The 21,370-nt window shown below is 38.4% G+C and overlaps 1 protein-coding gene across 1 annotated transcript; it reads left to right on the top strand.

The window, feature by feature from the left end:
• Nucleotides 1-7,908: 7,908 nt before the first annotated feature.
• LOC136825810 (aminomethyltransferase, mitochondrial) lies at nt 7,909-20,058 on the top strand. The gene is made up of 5 exons (XM_067082740.1): nt 7,909-8,654; nt 11,720-11,857; nt 12,194-12,391; nt 18,646-18,765; nt 19,612-20,058. The coding sequence occupies exons 1-5, from the start codon at nt 8,073-8,075 to the stop codon at nt 19,783-19,785; spliced, it is 1,212 nt and encodes a 403-aa protein (XP_066938841.1). The 5' UTR covers nt 7,909-8,072; the 3' UTR covers nt 19,786-20,058.
• The last annotated feature ends 1,312 nt before the right edge of the window (nt 20,059-21,370 follow it).

Raw genomic sequence — 21,370 nt, 5'->3', positions numbered from 1 at the left:
CCAGGGTGGCGTCAGCAACAACTTGTTGTTTTGTTTGCCATTAAAGCTGCCTTGTGCTGCCACGGGCTCTTGCTCATTGAACAGGCAGTAACTGGGTGGATCTGTAGAAAAGAAAAACAGATTCTGTCGGATAAAATGACAATTTGCGCAGACATAGTAAGTCTTAGAGGGATTGGGTCTCGGGAGCCGGGTGGGAACTCTAATCATGAGTCTAGGGTGATTTCACACCTCCAAATATGTGTTCTTTCGCGACCAATATAATCTCGGTAGCCATTGCAAGTTCCCCCTTTAATCATTCCTTTTTTTATCTGAAATTTAACTATTACCCCTTGTATTAATCAGCTGTCATGACCGTGTAAAATATAAAGTTTGTTTTAAAATAAAAACGTAGACAAAGTACAAAATGCGCCGGTTTCTTCGGCGCAATCGAGATTTCTGTACAGCCGCTACAGCCTATAATCAAGGCCAACGAAAATAGTTTTATCTTTCGGTGGCCTCGCTACAATGCCGTGAGAGCCGCGGCCCATGAAACTTTAACCACCGCCCTGTGGTGGCCTGTCCTATATGTTGCCAGGAGCACCATTATGGCTAACTTTAACCTCAAGTAAAATAAAAACTACTAAGGCTAGAGGGCTGCAATTTGGCATGTTGATGATTAGAGGATGTATGATCAACATACCAATTTGCAGCCCTCTAGCCTCAGTGATTTTTAAGATCTGAGGGCGGACAGAAAAAGTGCGGACGGATAGAAAACTAAAAAGCCGGAAGTTCAAAACACGACAGTTCTTTGCCAGGGGTGGATGTATGCACCAATCCACAATTGTTGTCAGAACATCTCTGTAAAATCCTAGGAATATATTTAATAAGAAAGAATCTTCATCGGAATACTGGAGCAATGCGCAGTGCGGTTATATTCCTTTCAACAGAGACAACCTTGTGACCAAGTCAGCTGGTTTAAAATTTTTAATCATTCCGTCTTCAAAATTTCTGCCAGGGTTTAGAAATTCGTGTATCTTACCAACAAATTCACATTTACCACATTCTTATGTGGCCTTCATTGCTGTCGCCCCCCTTATCAAATGAAAGTGGTTTGTTACATGAATATGATACAGACATACCGAGGGGTTACTGTACTGTAATAGCTGAAAGCCATTTGCTTTGCGAGATACCTCACGGGTATGGAGTCTGATGGAAACCATTTGAAAACATAACCTTAATGATGATACCGAATCAGAGGTTCCTTGACATTTTTTCTGCGTCACTATATCTCGACAGTCGTTTGTGTACCCATATATTTAGCAGTTTCTTGATATGTAGGCGTGCCTTTACCAACTGGATAAACTGGATCTGGCTGCAAAGCTTTGACTAAATCACCACATAGGGATGCCTTGTACTCGTATAGCAGCAACCTCCGGGTATCCCTTGAACAATTTAGCCCAAGGCTACAGGATATTCCCCCGAGAAAAATGGCAGAGTTTGTAGATGCGCTGGACGAACAGGAAAGGATGCCCAGATCAGTACTGGCAAAGGTTTGTGCCTCCACTCTCAACCTGTCTAAATTTGCGGCTGGAGGGGGTGGTCAGATCTTAACAGGGGACCAAATAGCCAATGGTTTACTTCTCGCTGCTGGGAGAAAGGGCGCTGGTGACTGGTATAAGACATGTACATGCACTACCGGGGTCTAAGCGATGTCAGGGAGGGCAGCCGATCGAGACTACGGTCTACCCCAAAGCCAAATCAAAGTCCTTCAAAAGAAGGCATCGTGCTTACCCCATACAAAAATGGGAAAAAGCACGTTCAAAGAAGAATAAGAAATAGCCAATGGTTTGGCCCATAGCAACTACTGGTCTCAGTTGATATTCCTCGGCGTGCAACCCAGAGCCCTCTGTGTGGTGGTCATTGGCGGGGAAGAGAGACAATAACAGTCATTCGGTTCTACTCGCTGACCATGAATTTCACTGTTTATCTTCCCCCGTTTGTCTCAAAATATTGGGTTTGGATTATCAGGTGACTCATCAAAATCATTTTACAGTGTACGATCAGTCAGGTGGGTGTCATCTAGCCTACCTCGCTGTACTTGTAAGATGGTACCTTCCCGTTCCATAGTGGAACCAAACGGTTGCAGATGATGTTCTGTAAAGGAGATCTGTTTAAGAGCTGTTTATCTAAATAAAGAAAAGACTGTATTGTTTAGACACATACTGAAAACGATTAATCATTTTGTAATGATCTTTAATTTAATGAAAATCATTAAGTTTTTTTTTTAGATTTAACATCCTCATTCCTTTTAAAAGCGAACTTGTGGATACTACCACCATATCACTGAGCTTCTCATTACAATTAATATATTAAGTTGTTAATGTTGTGGATGTTGGATGTGACGGTGACCACTTTCTAGTAGGCCTACATTCTCTAAACCTACCCCCTGTCACAGGAAAAGACTAGTTGTAAAAAAAGCGACAGAAATCCCAGTGATATTTGTCGCGCTAGTTTTTATGGCCCAGAGAGGTGATGACAATAGCAAAGGCCTTGTGACGAATGCTCTCCGAGTGGCTGCTATTTGGGCGCAGAAAAGCTCTACGAAGAGACAGAATTATTATTATTATTATTATTATTATTATTATTATTATTTATTATTATTATTATTATTATTATTCAGAAGATGAAGAGCCCTATTCATATGGAACAAGCCCACAGGGGCCACTGACTTGAATTTCAAGCTTCCAAAGAATATTATGGTGCTATTAGATAGAAAGAAACAGAATTTAATGGGAAATACAGAAAGAAAGGAAAAATAAATTAAGAAATTAATAAATAAATGGAAGAAAATGTAAGTAAATTATTAAAATACAAGGAAAATTGTATTAGGATAGCAATACATTGCATCTTCACCTGAACTTTTGAAGTTCTAATTGCAAGACACCCTTAGGGAGGCTGTTCCACTGTCCAACGGTGTGAGGGACAAAGGACCCCTGGAACTCTGGAGAAGTTCGACAGCGAGGCACATTTACTGCGTATTAGTGTTGCCATTCAGTGAATCTGGTCGCTCTTGGCAGGAAAAATGGATCAGGGATGAAAGAGGTAACAGACACAACATTTTGGAAAAAGAAAAGATGTCTGCAGTACTTGCGGTATTATTGGCTTGTGAAATTATATTAAAACTGACAAATAACATGCGAGTTATGGCACTGGGTTCATCTGCGATATCTCTTATAAACAAATTTTGAACGCAAAATATGATGAGCTATCGTCGTTGTTCTCGAAAATGGAAAAGTCGAGTTTTAAGCAAGAAAAAGGCACTGAAGAATCTAAATCTTAAACTAGTTGATACATCTGATATAAGGGATCCTATTTTAGCAAATCTAAAGATTTTAGCAAATGTTTTTATCAAATTGGGCCTAATTTTTTGTATATCGCACATTCTGCTTCCACTTAACGAATTTTGTACATCATGCATACCTCCATGTATTAATTTTTTATTACCTCCTATCTTTTGCCCCAATCATTAAAGTATTCCTGAGACATTTCCCTCTGCCCGAGGAAAATGAAGAGCACGAATTCAAATCGACAAGTCGTTTCTGGATGTTCTGGTGGGAGGTTGGGCGCTGGAATTTCATATTTTATTTATGAGACAACTACGTTCCTTCTACTTTAACTGGTGTGTTATTCTGGGAGAAGGGCTCTCATAAACAAATGAATAACTATGGGTTCCAGGACGTCTGGGAATCATAATTTAGATCAGACTGTTCCCGTTTATAGTCTATGTTAAGAAGGTCCTTGATTAGAGCAAATAAAGCTCTGGTCTCTCTCTCTCCCCTGCTAGGAAAACCGGGGAGAGAAAGAGAGAGACTGAATTCTTCAATTGCTCACAAACAAGATTTAGGGCAGCTGTGTCAAGTGACCTTTCTTAAATATGAGATCTCTCCTACTCCCACCTATACCTGAAACAAGATTCAGGTTTCTCTTCTGCCTACGCGCACACACACACACACACACGTAAACGTGGTTGGCTTTTCGTGTCTCTCTGTGACTCATCACCGATCACAGAAGACTCCTTATGCCTGTTGCACATACTTCTAAAATTATTTACTTCAGAGAATTTTCCTTGTGATGTGTGGGTTGTTGTCGTGTGGCGTTCTCTTCGCATTTATTTTTAAAAGCCGTGTGTTGCCGCTGAAATGATTATCTTCAAGATATTTTCGTAATTAAAACGTTGACTATATATATTTTAGGATTATTCCTGACAACTGCCTCCTCGGCAATATCTTTAATCTAATCTAAAAGGACACATCTTGACGTAAGGTAGGCCTACCTACAGCGATGCATAAAAAGCTAATGAACTTCGCACGCTGTTCCTTACCTAAGATCCCCTTTCCTACATCTGTTTACGTTAAAAAGAACTTGTAAAAGAGTTCGATTTCAGGCAAGGTCTCTATACCCGGTATTTAGTCGAGGGTTAGGCTCAGCCGGTCTACGGAAGGAACATAACAAGATTTATAGATCTATAGGCCTAGGAACATAAAGCTCCTGAATCGGACTATCTGGCGACCAGCGTCAATTCGAAACTTTCCGGCGACCTCTGCCAATTAACCTTTCCTCCCCTGTGACCTTCACCTTCACCCTCTCCCCCTCCCGACAACTTACCTTTTTATTTACTCATTTTAATCCCTGCAAGTGATTCCTTCCACACTGCCCTCTTTGTATGTATAGCTTTGTGCTGTCAAATATGTCCATTAGTTCACCTGAAAAGACATGGACTGTAACGTTTGAAGCATAGTGGAATTTTCACGAGAACATTCTTCTTTCTATGTATGTATGTATGTATGTATGTATGTATGTATGTATGTATGTATGTATGTATGTATGTATGTATGTATGTATGTATGTATGTATGTAAATTCAGGCCTGTGAAAAATACTAATTGAAAATACTCAGTGGAAGATATTTTAACACAAAATTTGCAATATTGACGATAAACAGGTAGTAGAATAGGCTAAGCATTAGAAACAAGAAGGTGATGATTGAAAACCTTATGCCAAAGATAGATAAGATAATGATACGGCGAAGATAAAGAAAACAGCAAACAACAAACGCAAAAGAGAAATGATACAGTTAATATGCCTAGCAACGAAACTATTGTGATGAGAGCAACGTTTGACTGTTAAAAACGCCTAATTCTCAGGACAAATCTCCCAGCTACTTTCTAACGAAAAGCTTGTTATTTTTTCTTATAACAACGATAGCCTAGTCATGGTCAGTCTAGGTATCTGCACACAGTATATTTTAGACTTCCATTTCTCCACTCCCGTAAGGTTGACAGTGCTAAACTCGTTCTGTTGCAGCCATACTTCCAATGTCCACCGCCATCTTCCTCAATATTAATTCATGCACTATCTTCAATTAACGAATAACGCGCTAAAAACATGAATGAGTTGGGGTCATTCTACCTCGTTAGTAAATCAGACTGAGTATCAAGATGACAGTCACTCGTTCTTACGCACAAATCCGAATGACACGAGATAGTACTACCAATCTGATACAGCAGCATATACCTCAGTATGAAAGAGAGTCCATGAATCATGGTTTTTAAAATCAGTGATTCCATTAGCGACAGTTAAGTAAACATGCTATAAAATAGGCTCGCTTTCTGGTAGACACAACGTTACTTACTCAGCTCTGTATTTCGTACAAACAACATTATAGACTAGAGTATGATGGTTAAGCAATACACAGTTCAAGGCTCAACTTCTCAAGTTACTTAACGACGGCAAGAATATTGCAAAGATTTACAAAGAATGGCTTAAGAATAATAAACTCCATTAGATGTTTAGTATTAATGGACCCATTAAACGTTCTAATAAATGATTACTTGTGAAAACACTTGATTTATTTGTAAAAACCCTGTCTGTAAGGCGTGAGGGGACTTTATAGGGTCAAGAAAGGGGCTGGGTCGGCCCTGGTGACCAGCACTGTATCTCAGGAGCCTTTCGTCTTCCTTCGTACAGCAGGCTCTCAATCTTCGACATTTTCGTAGACTGGAGTCTCTGGTTAGTATTTGACTATTACTTGACTGAATATCACTACTTCTGGCAGAGCGCAAGGGCCGTCTCTATAGCAATATGAATGACGCTGTGTAGACTCAATCAGACGTTATGGGCCAACTGGTGTTCCACGCTCTTGCAAGCACTCTCCTAATTTTTATTTTTCCTCATCAGTGGATTGCAACTGTAGGTTAGACCATCGGAGTCACTGACAAAAGATGGCAGCAAAATGTTGTCAGAAGTGTGGGCTTGCAAAACAGTGTCCTTGGCCTAAGAAGGATACTAATATCTTCTCTTTATTGAGGCACTTATTTCCACCCTCTGGGAGATTCGCTCGGCCTGCAAAAGGAGAAAAGCAGCCTTCGGCAGAGCTGATATATTCCAGGTTAGTGGAATAGGAAAAATGGGAAGATTAAGACAGAGATCAGTAGACCTAGGCATCCCTTATGATGCTAGACTGCCATGTGAATTGACAACTCGCTTGCCAGAAGTTTCTTTACAGTTCCCTCTGCGTCTGATATAATTCCAGTAACAAATTATAAAGAGCGAATGTTCAAATGACTTAACAAACATAGAGATCTTACCGATAATTTCCCTTGAAAACGATTTTACCATGAGTTACATAACTTTGGTAAGCAAATAGAATTCTCATATACCGTTTGAACATTGTGTTTGTGTGTGTGTGTGACAGGTGTTTTGCATCCACAGCCACTAGGAATGGTGACAAGTGACTGAAGAGGTTATGCAACAGAAGTCATTCTCTGCACTGTAAGCTTTCAACAAGACTTTGTCGCCGAAAGCGATGTTTTAAAACGAAATAAGACTCGAATTTTTACATTCTGGGGTAACTTCTTGTTGGATGGATAACTATTTTTACATAACAGTAATCGAAAGGGTTTACCGTGTGTCAAAAATAACTTACAAGTGAACTACCAGGCCCCAGAAATTAATCTAATTTACTATTTACGAGATTTGTTGCATGAAGGCAGCTTAATTTGTTCTCTTTTTTTGTACAAGTTAGTCTACGGGATCCATTCTGATAAAGGTCACTCGTTATCTTCATCGTTATCTATTATTTTCTCAGAGGAGATGTAAGCATTCCACGTGGCATCAGAAAAGAAAGACATCTATGCATATCATAAAAGATGGCGCTTTATCCATTTCAATGTTAACCCTCATTAGATCTGACAAGCATCATGTCATTACACAAAATGCTTATCTAGTTTGCTTTGTATTGGATTAAACAAAATATAATAGTTTTGTCCCTAATTCATATATGACTATTTTTATCCCTTCAAATACTCTTAAAAATACCTCTTTGAATCGAATTCACTTTACCTTGGGAATAACACTGGCTACATGCGCGTACAAATAGTTTATTTAGAGTACAGACATTTGTTTTAAGATCTGAAATTGCTGTTGTTTCAATGCCATTATTGTCTTATTGATAAACCTCGTGTACGCGTACTTTAATCATCACTTTTTCATCAGTTTTATGGTCATATACATTATTCAAACAAAGCGGACTTGTAGATGTTGAATTACGCTCCTTGTGAACTTACCTAATTCAATACATTGATAGCTTATCAGACATAGACTTCTGGACTTCAGACGTAAAGAAATATGGTTATAAAACGGCACAGTTCGTAAAGACTATAAACAAAGTAGTCCAACGTGACTGCAGTATCATACATTTGTATGATTACATGTGTGAGCTGTCAATTTCAAAATGCATTAATACATCTCTTGTTCCCAATTTTCTCGAAAGGAATTTTGCAAAAGTAAACTCGACGTGTGTTATGTAACTTAAGGGAGCGATTTGTTCCCCCGATGATTTCTGACCAATCAGAACGTCGCTGGTGAGCCCGTCCCCCAAAATCCTCGAAGCTGATTGGCTGCCGAGTCCGATCAGCAGAGCGAGTAGTGATAGGGAATGTTGTTGTTGTTGCTAGTGCTGGAAATAGAAGCGAGGTCGTCTTAGGTCAGTGAATAGTGGCGTTAATTAGCGACGCACGTTAACGGTCCGTCATCATGAATACTTTGAAATTACTCGTGAATACCCTGAGAAGAGGGAAAGCGCATGACACCCCTCTGTTAAGGCAAATAAGCACGTCTCCCGTGACCTCCTTGCAAAAGACCGTTTTGCACGACTACCACGTTGACCAGGGGGGCAAAATGGTCGAATTTGCGGGATACTCGATGCCCGTGCAGTACGGGAAGGTCGGCATTGCCACCTCCCACAACCAGGTGCGCACCCACTGTGGGATGTTCGACGTTTCCCACATGTTGCAGTCGAAGGTGCATGGCAAGGACCGGGTCAAGTTCATGGAGAGTTTGATCGTCGGGGACATCGAGGGCCTCCCCGACAATTCGGGCACCCTGTCCCTCTTCACGAATGCCCAGGGCGGCATCATAGATGACCTGATCTGCAGTAAAACCGACCTCGGGTACCTCTACGTGGTCAGCAACGCCGGGTGTAAGGAGAAAGACCTGGTCCACATGAAGGAGCAGCTTGCTTCCTTCAAAGCCGCTGGAAGAGACGTCGAGCTGGAAATCATCGAAGATCATGGATTAGTCGCTGTCCAGGGTCCAGAGGCAGCGAAGATTCTTCAGGTAGTTGTTCTGGTAGAACTAGCCTAAGCATTAGCTCCGCGTCGGGTATTAGCCTACCTTGACTTTTCATGTAGTACTTTGGTTGCTTATGAAGAATTTAGCGTTATTTTTTTCGCTCGACTGTAATTAACCTCAGAACTGATTATCTTTTTACTATCGCACTTGCGTATTGTTATAGGGGAACTTTCGGTAAAAATGGAGTTTCCTTCACCTGGGGGTTCCCGGGGGGAGGAACCCCCCCTGCTAAGTAACATGGCCTACTAGGTTAGGTTAGGTGGGTTATGTTAGGTTAGTATGGTTCCTTTTATAATAGATTTCCTTAGCCAATCCCTTCTTGAACATATGGCTCCTAATGTCTCTCGTATTCGCGGAACCGTTCCATACAGTCCGTGCGGAGCTGATAATTAGAACACCGTTATTCTCATCGTTTTTGCTGCTGTAGGCTAGGAGGTAAAACTGAAGACTTATTAGCCTACTGTGGCCTGGTTCTTGCCAGTCATCAACCGGAATATTTATTGCTTTTTATACATTTTTTTGTTTATGTCATTTGTTTTAGGTTTGTGACATTTACTGTCCTTTGTTTATGTTTGTACCTTCGTCCCCAAGTATCTAGCACTGAAACGGCGCCCATTTTATACGTAAAATAGTAGTTACAAAGACTGAGGGGTGCGGTAGTAATCTTCAGTTTTACAGAATTGGGCAGCTACTTAAGCTAGCAAAGGCTATGTAATAAATGATTTTCTGCCAAAGACATATAATTTTCTAACTGTGTATTGTATTTTGTAGCTTCGGTTAGCCTAGGCATATATGTCTTAGATATTCTATAGTATTATCAGCAATTATGGGAATATCCCAAATCACTCAGGAACAGGGGTTTTTTGTTTGGGGAAAACCAGGAGCGTGCATTGTAGCAAAATTAAGGATGAAAATATACTTGAAGAGAAAATAAGAGAGAAGACTATGAAACAATCTATGGTTCATATGTGCAATCATTATAATTATGAGAAATGAGAAAAAAAGGCTAATAACATGAAGGTGGGGCTGTAGTAACTGTGGGTATGGATGGATCCTAACCTAACCCTTTCTTTCTTGTCTTTTTTCCTATATTTACATCTTCAGCTGAAAATCCTTACAGACACTGCCAACAGACTATAAACCTAAGAGGGCTCCAAAGGGAAATCGGCCTGCAGAGAGGGACAAGTTTAGGAAAAGGTGATGAATAAATGGATACGCGGGACTTGTAAATAAAACTGATACATCCAAGATTCAGAAGACATCAACTAAGAGTGTGAATGAATTTGCTCCTCACTTAATATACTTGGAGATCAGAAGATTCCATAACTGCACTAGGCAGACTATTCCACATTTTGGTTGTAGCTAAAACTTCTAGGAAACTTACCCAGTATTAAACTGCTGAGGTTAAAAAAACCATGCCTCACAAGGAGGTATAAGTATGCTGTCTTGGATGGTATGATTTTTTTACTTGTTTACAGGAAAATTTGGTGTACATTTATCAAGTGCATGTGTAGATTGGACCCCCTTATGGGACCTTATGTGGCTTCATTTTATAATTATGGATGATCACTAAGTAATTAACATATGTTTAGTGTCTTATGATTTATTTAGATGCTTGAAGAAGAGAACTTTTTGTTCATTTTATATCAAAGTTTTTGCATTGAATACCTAAATAGTTTGTGTATGATTATTTTGATATTGTTTTTCGTGTTTGCAAGAAAATTTATCATAAGTTTGTGAAGTGCATTCTAAATTTTCTTCTTTTAATCTAACAACATAGAGTTTATCACAGTGAGGAGGCTGAATTTCTTATATTTTGATGAAATGCATTGTTACTTTTGATTGTCCATCAGAAAGTTTTACATTCATTAAAAAGTTAAGCATAAATACAGTATCAGTATAAGGATCTGTGCAAAGCAACAAACTATAGTTGATTTGAGCCTGAACTTGATTCCTGTATGCCAAATTTTCCTGTGTACAAGTGATAAAATCATTGTGTCAAATGCAGTATTTTTATTTACTGTACACTGGTTATTATTAGGCTAGCGTGGGTAGTGTGCTAAACCCTACATTTGTAATTAAAATTATGACAGTACTACATACAGCAACTGTAGCCTATATAGCTTAACCTAACCTAATCTAGGACATTTGATTTGACCTTTAATATTAAATTTTCCTCTAGTATTCCATTCTTTTCAAAGTGTAAGGACTTTTCATTCTTAAGCAAAGATCCTGTGTATTGTAAATAAAGGATTCTCAAAAGCAGGTGTCTTCTCTGGTATTGTAATACATTTGACATAATATTATCATCTTTACTTGTTTATCATATGATTTTCCAGTCTCATACTATGGGATTGTTGCACATTCAACTTAGCCAGGCAGTAGCATAGCTAACTTTCATCATTCAGACAAACGTTTTTCAAACGTTTGGAATTCTAGACTTTGTTCAAACAGGATAATATCCAAGATTATTCTAGCCTATGATCACTTAGGCTGCATGTCCTCTGATCACTCTTCTGCATTGGCCCTTGTCAGAGGTTGATTTGAGTATCTCTGCTTCTGCATCTGTTTGGGAGGATGGTAGCGTAGAGGCTATTGGAACCAAGTTGAGAACATTCTTGACATTCCTAAGCAGTTATTGCTGTGGCCAAGAATCTTAAAGTATACAGTTAATTTCATTGTGCTCTAATGATAAAAACCAGCTTTATATTCATGATTTGAGGTGTACATTTTAGTTTTCTGTAAAATAAAACTACCTGCTTTTTGTCTGTCCATTTTTTTCAGTTGTAATATAGTACATTAGTTAGAAAGATTGAAACCGGCTTCATGCATTTGTTTAGTTTTATAGGATATTTTTGTGGCATTGTAGATTTCATTAAAATAAAGTTATATAATCTTGTTGAATTTACTTTACAGCTTCTCGTAGGAGACATCAGTCAGCTGTATTTTATGCAAACGAGGGAATTAGTAGTAGCTGGTATCCCTTGCCGCATACAAGATGTGGTTTCGTTAAAGTTAAATTATTTGATCTTGTTGTAATTGCCTTACAGCCTCTTGTAGAAGGAGACATCAATCAGCTGTATTTTATGCAAACGAGGGAATTAGTAGTCGCCGGTATACCTTGCCGTGTAACACGATGTGGATACACTGGTGAAGATGGAGTTGAAATATCTGTTCCAAATGAAAAGGTTAGTGTAATTAAAAGATTGAAGTATTTAATGTTGTTTGTATGGATTATGCTTATAGGGAAGCATATTTTTATTTTATTAAAAAACATGAACAGTTGGTTTAAAAAATTATCATTGTTTGCATTGTAGCTGATAAACGGTAGTAGTAAGTGATTCTTTATACAGTAGGGCAGAGCTAGATGATAATTACGGGGAAGTAAACATTGGAAAATAATTTAATATAATTTGAAAGTGGGCAGAATAATATTATGGTTTGTCAACTTAATAAGTTTTCATAACTTAATTATTTTCTTGTTTATTTAGGTTATTTAAATACCTCTGTTTTTGCTGTCACAGGCTGTTGAACTTTGTGAAACACTTGTTGCATCTGGCGTGCAACTTGCAGGTCTTGGTGCCCGAGATTCATTAAGACTGGAAGCAGGGCTGTGTCTGTATGGCAACGATATTGATGATACCACAACTCCCATAGAAGCTGGCTTAGCGTGGACCATTGGTAAACGAAGAAGACAGACAGCGGATTTCCCTGGTGCTGAGGTACGATAACTATTTCAGACTCAGTCTATGGAAGTGAATTCTTCAGTACCTGCAATCAATGTATTACAACCTTGCAAATTCACAGTACCCAGTTGTTCAGATGGATTGTGCCATGGTGCATATAATTTTTTTATTCCTATTTTATTGAGCAAAAAGCAAAATGTATGATACAGATGTACATTTGGCAAAAGCTGGTCATTGAAGCTTTGTAACAAGGTAGTTAAGTAAGGGCTGGTGAGTGAGGGGTTGGGGGAGTTTCTGACTACGCAACTGTCATTTAGTTTTTTTGGCTGCACAGTTGTTAACACAGCTGTGCTCTGCTATAATGTGATCATGGCTGTGTTGCTGGAGTTGTTATCCTTTTTGATTTCATGTTGACAACTTTGATTTTACTTTGTTTTTATGATTTTTATATGAATGATGACTCCTAATTTGTCTTGGCACAAAAGGTAGAACTGCATAGGTGTTATTGGCATGACAGTGTATGTTTGTCCCCTCAACCTCTACTCTCTTATGAACTAGCCAGTTCTGGGCCAGCACTCATAGTATAGATTTATCACTACTCTTCTTATGACATCTGTAAGGTGATCCATTTTATGCTGGTTGTTTGTGCCCTGCAAAAGCTGTTGAAAATGTTGTGACAGTTCCTGGTGATTGCCCCAGAGTCATTTTATCTTTGGTTCTTTGGCTGTTAACCTCTAGACCTGTAGCAAGGGGTTTAACAAAGACAGTAAGGTAGGGGTGGGAATAGTCTCTGCCCTTTCCTTGAGTTCTTGTGTTGGTCTGTGGATGTCTGCAAAGGTGGTATAATATTCAGGAGTCTCCCCTGGGTGTTCTTTGGGCTTCCCCTGAGCATTCCTTCTGCAGAAGGAGCTCTGGTCTTGCTCCCCTCAGGGACTGAGCTTTGGGAGTAGTTTGTTTTTCACAGTCCCTTGTGCATTTCTTACAGTCTTCCTTTGGGAAGTTTTTTGAGTGATGGTTTTTCCACTTATTATTTTATTCTCTTTTTTTGGGGTGGTAGAAGTACAGTAGATATAGGAAGTATAGTTTCTATTAGCTCCTTTCCACCTGTCTTTTAACTTTCCCTTTGACGAGAAGTCATACGTGTCACAGTTATGGTCTTGGGTTGCGAGAGAATGGTTACTGTTTTTACAGTAACCTTATGTAGTTGCCTTTATATGCATGGACACTGTCCTTGCTTGTGGCTTGTGGGTAAGTATGCACTACTTAGGCACATTCACAATTCATGCATAGTCCTATACTCATACGTGTGCACTATGAGTTCATACATTGCATGAACTTGTTCTGTGTCGATGAATTTGCCGGTGTTTGGACACTGCTGTGCTTGCTCGGTTGCTGTATTTGCTCTTATTCCTGCAGTGTCTCTGCTTGTGCTTGGACCCTGCATGAGTTCATTCACTGCGTGTAATCACAGCGGATGTACCCTTGCACTGCCTGTGCTCGTGTGTGCACAACCTGTGGCAGTATGCTGTGTGTACTCTGGCAGTGTTTGTGTATGTGCTCTGCTTGTGCACCCCCTGTGCCCTGTGCTTGTTGGCTTGGATAGCAGGCATGTTTATCTGGCTGATGTAGTCTACATCAGTGTGCATGCACTACCTGCATGAACATACAGTGCATGGATGTGCATACTCAGGGTGCCATCTTCACAGAGCATTTGCGCTCTGCTCTAGAGTCGTGTCTAGTGGTTCTATGCTCACCTGTTTAATAATAAACATGATCATTAATAAGGGCAGGAAAGTATTTCACCAAAGGTTCAAAGGTGACATAAGAGTGGATGAATGGAGGACAGATATACTCTGGCCTCTAATTTCCCTTTGCCCACTACTACCACCATTCTCTCTCTCTCTCTCTCTCTCTCTCTCTCTCTCTCTCTCTCTCTCTCTCTCTCTCTCTCTTCTCTCCAGCTGCCCTTGACCATGTGTGAGTGGGTGTGGCAGGATGCAGGTTAGCTACACGTCATTTCTAACCTAGTCAGTAAATGTGACTCCGACTGTTTCTCATCTAACAAGGATAAGTAGAGCATAATTATCTTTGGGCCTAATTGCAGTAATTGCTATTCTTGTGCTGGCTCTCCCATTTCTACAGAAAGGAGGGTTAGTTTCTTCTGTAGAAGGATTCTTGAAAATCAAAGCTCTGACATGACTGGTTATCTTACTGTTCAGGAGATTACAGGAGTCATCCCTCCCCTACTCACAGACGTAAGTGGGAAGCTGGCAGTTCCATGTGGGAAGAACATTACCAGTTAAGGACAACACCTCCCACCCAAAGAGTGTCTCTACATAAAAGATGAAGGTTTATATTCTGGCAGGAAAAAATTAGTTTTTAAGATAAATAGCATTTTACCTAGGTATGCAAACCTGAAGTCTTGTACCATAATCGCATCTCTAACTATGTGAAGGAAAAATGAACACTTAATTTTAAGTGAAAGGGTGTTACCTCCACACCCCACACTTACCGACGACAAAACTACTAACTTACCTATGACAAAACTACTGTTTTTGTACCAGGTTTCAATAACCAAAACAGCTTGAACTGATGGTATATCCATATCAAAGATTTCAAGTTTGTTTATCTAGGAAAAAATACCATTTACCTTAAAAAATGTCATTATTTCTATGTATCCCATGATTATCTTTGATCAACTTATTTTCATGTAAAAATCTTCCATTAGTTATGCATAACTTGAACATTGCATTACCATACAATTGTCCTTTGTGTGTATAGTGTAAAGGGATCATTTTTGTTTTGGGTACTTGTAACTGGCATGCTTTCTGTGATTTCGTAGGTAACTAATTAAAGATTTTTTATGACGTTCAAGAATCATGTAGAACTTCATGTTGAATTAATTGATAGCAAAAGTGTAATGTACACTCGGCAAGAAAAGTGAGGATACAGTTTTCATTAGATTTCGTTCATCGAATTTTAATTTTTTTCTTACAGAAAACACATAATCTCGGTAAATTTACTCTAGAATATGAAATTACAATGCAAATTACATCATATATGTTAAATCTGCAAAACAAAAACGTTCAGATACTTAAAAACACCATGCATGTCCGAAGTAATCAGAATTTCTCAGATGACTTCGTTCATAGAGATCTAAAAGATAGTGTGTGGATATCTTGGTGTAGTACAGTTCATCAGAACGGCAATATTTACTCGTTTTCCGTTATTATGAACAGGTTTATTATTGCATCACCATGCAAGGTAATGATGATTTCTTTAATTTTTACACATTCATGTTTGTATTTCACGGTGTTAAAAGTCAGCTGGAATTAATGGCAGTAAATGTTGTGACACCTAGGGTAGGTTGACCAAATCTATTTAAATCCGCAAGAGCGTTCTCTATGATGTGAGGGGGCAGCGCGGGAGCTTTGGCGGGAAAACACAAGTAACTGGATGTTTCTTGACGTTGCCATAGTTTCTCTCTCTCTCTCTCTCCATTGCTAAAACATACTATACAAATATAGTATCGCTCAATCTCTAAAAGAAAAAAAATAATGAAATGAGTAGCTCTGCATATAGGCCTAGGTTTACACAACAGCAACTCTCTCTCTCTCTCTCTCTCTCTCTCTCTCTCTCTCTCTCTCTCTCTCTCTCTCTCTCTCTCTCTCTCATCATAACATTGCATTCGTTCCTTTATTGTTCCCACACGTTTTTCGTTGGACATTGCTCAAATTGAACTCTTGATTTCATTATGGAAGATCAAGTTTCTGATTATGCAAGCATTCCGTTCATTGTGGTGTCATAAATTCATTTGTGTAAGGTTACTTGGTAAGTTATGTCGAAAAATGTTTATTTTGCTCAGAACTGTCACTGCAAATTACAACTTGAACGAATACTGTAAAGCTTACTACTGCATTTAAGTATCAGTGACTTCAGAACCGTAGAATATGATTGAAAGTTATAAGAGGTCAAGCAAAAACAAACACAATAAGACTGAAGCTCCTCCCCTTTCTAAAGTTGCCAGATGCCGCATTATTGACCAATATAAGCCCGAAGATTTAAAAAAACTGTATCCTAACTTTTCTTGCCGAGTGTACAAATTTTAAGACTGTTGACATTAGTCAAATAACCTTTTGTCCTAAAATGCACATATCTGTATTCCACCTAACTAAATATCTTTTGCTGTGCTTATGCACAAATTTTCACGAACTACATGCACCAGGCGGAGAAGTTGAGATTGTCATGAAGAGAGCTACTTAAGAGTTTTGCGATAGGTATGGAAGTTTGATTGAATTAAGTAGTAAAAGCTGCTGGAAATTCATTTTACTTGCTTGAATATTATCTTCTTGTATTCATTAGTTATTTGGCTTCAAGTGTCAGCTATTTTTTACCACTATCTTTATTGCAGCATTGGAATAATTTGACTTATTCTTTCCACTATTCTACAAATTGTATTGCTTAAATTTTAATAGTCAGGCATTCTTTTTGGACATTTTGCTTTAGATAATTTTTCTTAACGTAATTATCCCTTTGCCTTGCTTGTAGTGCACTTTTAGCATGAAAACTGCCTTCCTTTCCTTCTCCTGTTGGTTACCTTGGTTTGGATACATACTAATAAGTATGATTTCTTTGTGCATTTTGGAAGTTCATACTAGAATAATGTTCGGTAGTTACCCCTCTGATCATATGCAGTTGTTATCTGCAGATAAAATTATTTGGTAACTTTTTACATGCAGCTTTACTTAGTTGTATTTTTTATCTTGCATTTTGCAATGATTATGTTGTCTTTCTAGGATACTGTTTTGTAATTGCACTTTGTTGGTATAAATTAGTTATGTTGATATGAAATTACAGACACGACCCTGCTTAAGAACATTCAGCTTACAAACATTCAGATACAAACAAACGAGATTGCAAATTAAAATGTGTTCAGAGTGCTCCTTTTTGCCACCAGTAATTTCAGATTTTATTCTGGGCACCTAGTCTGTACATACAGTGCTGTATGTAGTACAGTTTATTGTTTTTTAGGATGATTTTATATCATACTATACTTAAATAGGCATAAGGGGACAGTACCAAACTTACAAATGATTTAACTTACAAACAGCCGTCCGGAACGTAACTCGTTTGTAAGTAGGGTGGTGTCTGTACGTATCTATCCATTCTGTAAGTCTGTCAGGAATGGGAGTGGGAGGCAGACAACTGCAGTGGCACTGTGTTGAACAGGTAGGCTAATTAGTGCATTGCTGAATAAAAAAAGATTCCAGGTAATAATGGTGAAGGCGCTGTCGCTGATGAGCAAGAAACCTACGCCATGTGTCATACTAAGAAATTGAATCAGTACAGACCGATTACCAAAACGGTGCTTCATGAGTTGTGTGAAGCCTGGAAATTAACATTAATTTCATTGTTCTATCCACCAATTGTAGGTTGGCAGAAAAAAGAAAAAACCTTGGTTAATATTACGACTGTATAAGTAATGTTCAAATGCTTATAATACAAGACCTACTGTGTGAATATACATTATTTTGCTTATCAAATGAATCATAAATATTGTTTGAACAATTAGAATCACTTTATCACATAGGAAAAATGCAAATAATAATAAAAATAGACGCAAAAGGAATAAAGAGTCATAGCAAAATGAGAAACCACTGAGTCAGTGGAACAAGTTTTTGATTGCCTTTCCCAGCACAGGTGAGAAAGAAGAATGGCAGAGACTGCCATTGATGACTGGTATGGCCTTTAAAGATATCTTTGCTCATTACCCTCCTGTTTATTATGTTTTTACATTTATTTAGTACAGTACTTTAAATTCGTAACTAAAAATACAGTAACAAATCAATACTAAATATTTTATTAGCTAAAGTTTTGCTTTTCTCATCAGTTTTCCCAATCTCTGCTACTGTTCTCTGAAGTATATTTTTATATACCTAGCAAAATGTGTTGAGATCTGCAGATTTTGAATTTTGAAGTCCAGGTCTTTTCAAGTTACTGCTTCCATTTAGTAGGTCAGTATCAGGTATGGAAGTTGGAGCTGAACAGTTTTAGTGGCAATGGTGAACGGGGCGTAAGCATAACTGCCTAGATATTCTTCAAGTTTTCCCATGCTGGCTTAATGCCAGTTAAAAAACAACTTGTTCTAGTGATTCACTGGGTTTCAGTGCAAGAAATGGTTAAGTAATGAGTGGGTTTGTTGCAAAACAAATTGGTTAATTATAAGCAGTGGTTACAGTTTTAATTAACACAGGTATTCAAGGTAGTAATATTTTATATTATTCTTTCAGATAATTTTAAAGCAACTCAAAGACAAACCAACACGTCGCCGTGTTGGTTTGACCTGCACTGGACCACCTCCCAGATCTCACTGCCCTGTCTTAGATGCTGATGGTAATCAAGTTGGAGAGGTTAGTATCATTGTGGTATATTGTTTTGTTTTACTTTTTGCATTTCATTCTCTTCCTGGTGAGTTTTGACTTTTGCATTTTTATTAGGCTCTATAGAAAAAGTATCCTGGGAAAGTAATTTTAACACTTGATAAATTTGATGCGCTTACTCAAGGCATTATCCTATATGCTTAATGTTACACAGTTCAGTCTTAGCTCTGGATATTCATTCACACCTGTGGAATTTTATTTGTGCCTTTTTCCATTTAATGTGATGTAATTCATATACAAAATGTGGAAATGCTGTTGAGTTCAGATTAAACAAAAACTGAAGATACTAGACGTGACTGAATATTGGAGAAGAGTCTTTGATAAGGGCTAAGCAAGGGCAAAAGTTTCTCTATAAAAGCCTAGTCAGGATACAAAAGGAATTAAAAGAAGGGGCTTGTTAAAACCATAAGAGAAATGGCACATACAGAGATGTGTTGGCCATGCAAAAAAAAACTCAAGCCCTCAACCCAGTAAAGGGGGGAGCAGAACACATATGAACTTTTGAGAAAGTGTACAAAAAAAGTATAAAAGAAATAGGAATGAAAGAAGCTTAAAAACTGTAAAAGAACTCTGTGTAGACTTAGGGTGCAATCAAAGCTCCCTGGAAGACTGAGGTAAAACAGTCTAGGCAAATGTTGGATTGTGGGCTGGGTGTGTTTGGTATAACCTTTCTTCTTTCAGTCTTTTAGGCTGGCATAGCTGGGTATGTTTCACATAAGGCTGATTGTGATTAAGGAGTTTTGCATATCAAATGTTTTCAGAACTATTTTTTTTTTTATGTATGTGAAGCACTCATGTCAATTGTTTATGCTACAGGTAACAAGTGGCTGTCCAGCTCCATCTTTAGGAAAGAATGTTGCAATGGCTTATGTTCCTGCAAACTTAGCTAAAGCTGGAACTAATCTGACAGTCCAAGTTCGCAAAAAGAACATACCTGCAGTCGTCACCAAGATGCCTTTTGTCAAATGTAACTATCATATTATGAAGTAATTCAACACAGGCCAAGGTGATGTACTGTTGTACCTTATTGTTGTTGCTCATATCTTTTAATATGTAAGAGTTGTTTTTGATTTCATAAAGTTTTACTTTGAATGAATAATTGTATTGAAATTCCTTAATTAAGTTCCATTGTCCAAGTTCCTTTTGTGAATGTTTGGCAGACATACTGAAAAATGTTAAACCATCAGCTGCTGCCCCTCATAGCACTGTATTTTGAAAAGTTAAAGCTTAATAAAAGTTTTGTATGACCTTGAGTTAGATGTGGGTGTGAGATTAATTTTCCATGTACTGAATTACATCAATACAAAGGGATGGTTTCTAAACAGTGAGCATTACCTGTATTAGTTATGCATGTATGGTAGAATGTTGTGTGTAGTTTTATCTTGGCTTCCATTTCTGATTTGACAGTGACAGGGTCTCAATATAACCTACAACGTATTTACTTGGTAGTAAAAATTATTCATTCTTTAGTTCAGATTGGTGTCCATACAACTAACAGACACTCATTTTACCAACGTCTAAATGCCAAGCGAGGAAGACGAACCGTACTTGATTACCGTGACTTGGCGAGTCCTAGCTCCAAAAAGTAGTTTTTTTTTGTACATGCTGCCCAGTTACATTTAGCCTAGGTTTCCTCATGTGATGGTGTTTGAGTACTTTTCTTTCCTTCCTTCTTAAAGGCAGTATAATACTCGTTTTATTACCATTGTGTTATAAATATTCATGATATGCTATTGTCTTTTGTATTTATATAATTATTGTTCTTGTCTCGTGTAGAATGTTTCTTTTGTATTTTGCTCTGCCTTGAGCCAGGACTTCTAACTGAAGGGCATGGACCTCTCTTCCTTAGTAGAGTTGTCCTTTATTATTATGAAGTAATTTAACCAGAGTACTTAGCTGATTTATTTTGGTCTCACAGGGCTTGATTAATAATAGTCTCACAGGGCTTGATTAATAATAGCCTCACAGGGCTTGATTAATAATAAACTTTAGATTTTATTTATTAAAATTGCAAATATTTAGTAATTTTTTATTCCAGTCGTTCTCACTGTTCATGAGTCTGTTCCCTTCCCACACTATCTGTGTGATGGATGGATGGATGTATGATAATTAGGGCAAAAGCCCAGGAACTGGGGCGAGGAAGGCCATTCAGCGCACTATCTGTGTGAACCAGACCCTTTAGGCCAGTGTTTGGGTCTCTGTAATACCAACTGGCACAAGATGGAGGTGTCAGAGAGCAGTCTTTCTGGCTTCATGGAGCAAGAGGACATACTGTTTGCCCTGTGAGGAGGACGGTTGCCTCAGTGCAGATACTCATAAAGCAGCAATTGGCCCATCCCTAACCGTTCGCCCTAATTTTTTGGTTTCACAGGTAATGAGGGCAGGCGTCTGGCAGCACTAACTACCTGTACCTACTTTTACTTCAGGAATGTTGCCCACTAGTCCTTGGACACCTTTATCATTAGGACCTGTGGTGAAATGCTCTTGTGTAGTCCCAAACTCTGCTTGGACAAAAAAAGCATCTTTCCAAAGGTACTTAGATAGAAGATTGGAAGTTGAATGGGTGAGTGATGGG

This window comes from Macrobrachium rosenbergii, chromosome 39 (genome assembly GCF_040412425.1).
Source record: "Macrobrachium rosenbergii isolate ZJJX-2024 chromosome 39, ASM4041242v1, whole genome shotgun sequence".
Lineage (NCBI taxonomy): Eukaryota > Metazoa > Arthropoda > Malacostraca > Decapoda > Palaemonidae > Macrobrachium > Macrobrachium rosenbergii.
The sequence above is the reverse complement of the archived record's forward strand: the minus strand, read 5'-3'. Positions and strand labels throughout refer to the sequence as shown.

Excerpts from the sequence above, each read along its gene's own strand:
- LOC136825810 (XM_067082740.1), top strand. The coding sequence starts at position 8,073 with ATGAATACTTTGAAATTACTCGTGAATACCCTGAGAAGAGGGAAAGCG. Across the intron at positions 12,392-18,645 it reads CGGATTTCCCTGGTGCTGAG|ATAATTTTAAAGCAACTCAA; the intron begins GTACGATAACTA and ends TTATTCTTTCAG. Across the intron at positions 18,766-19,611 it reads ATGGTAATCAAGTTGGAGAG|GTAACAAGTGGCTGTCCAGC; the intron begins GTTAGTATCATT and ends TTTATGCTACAG.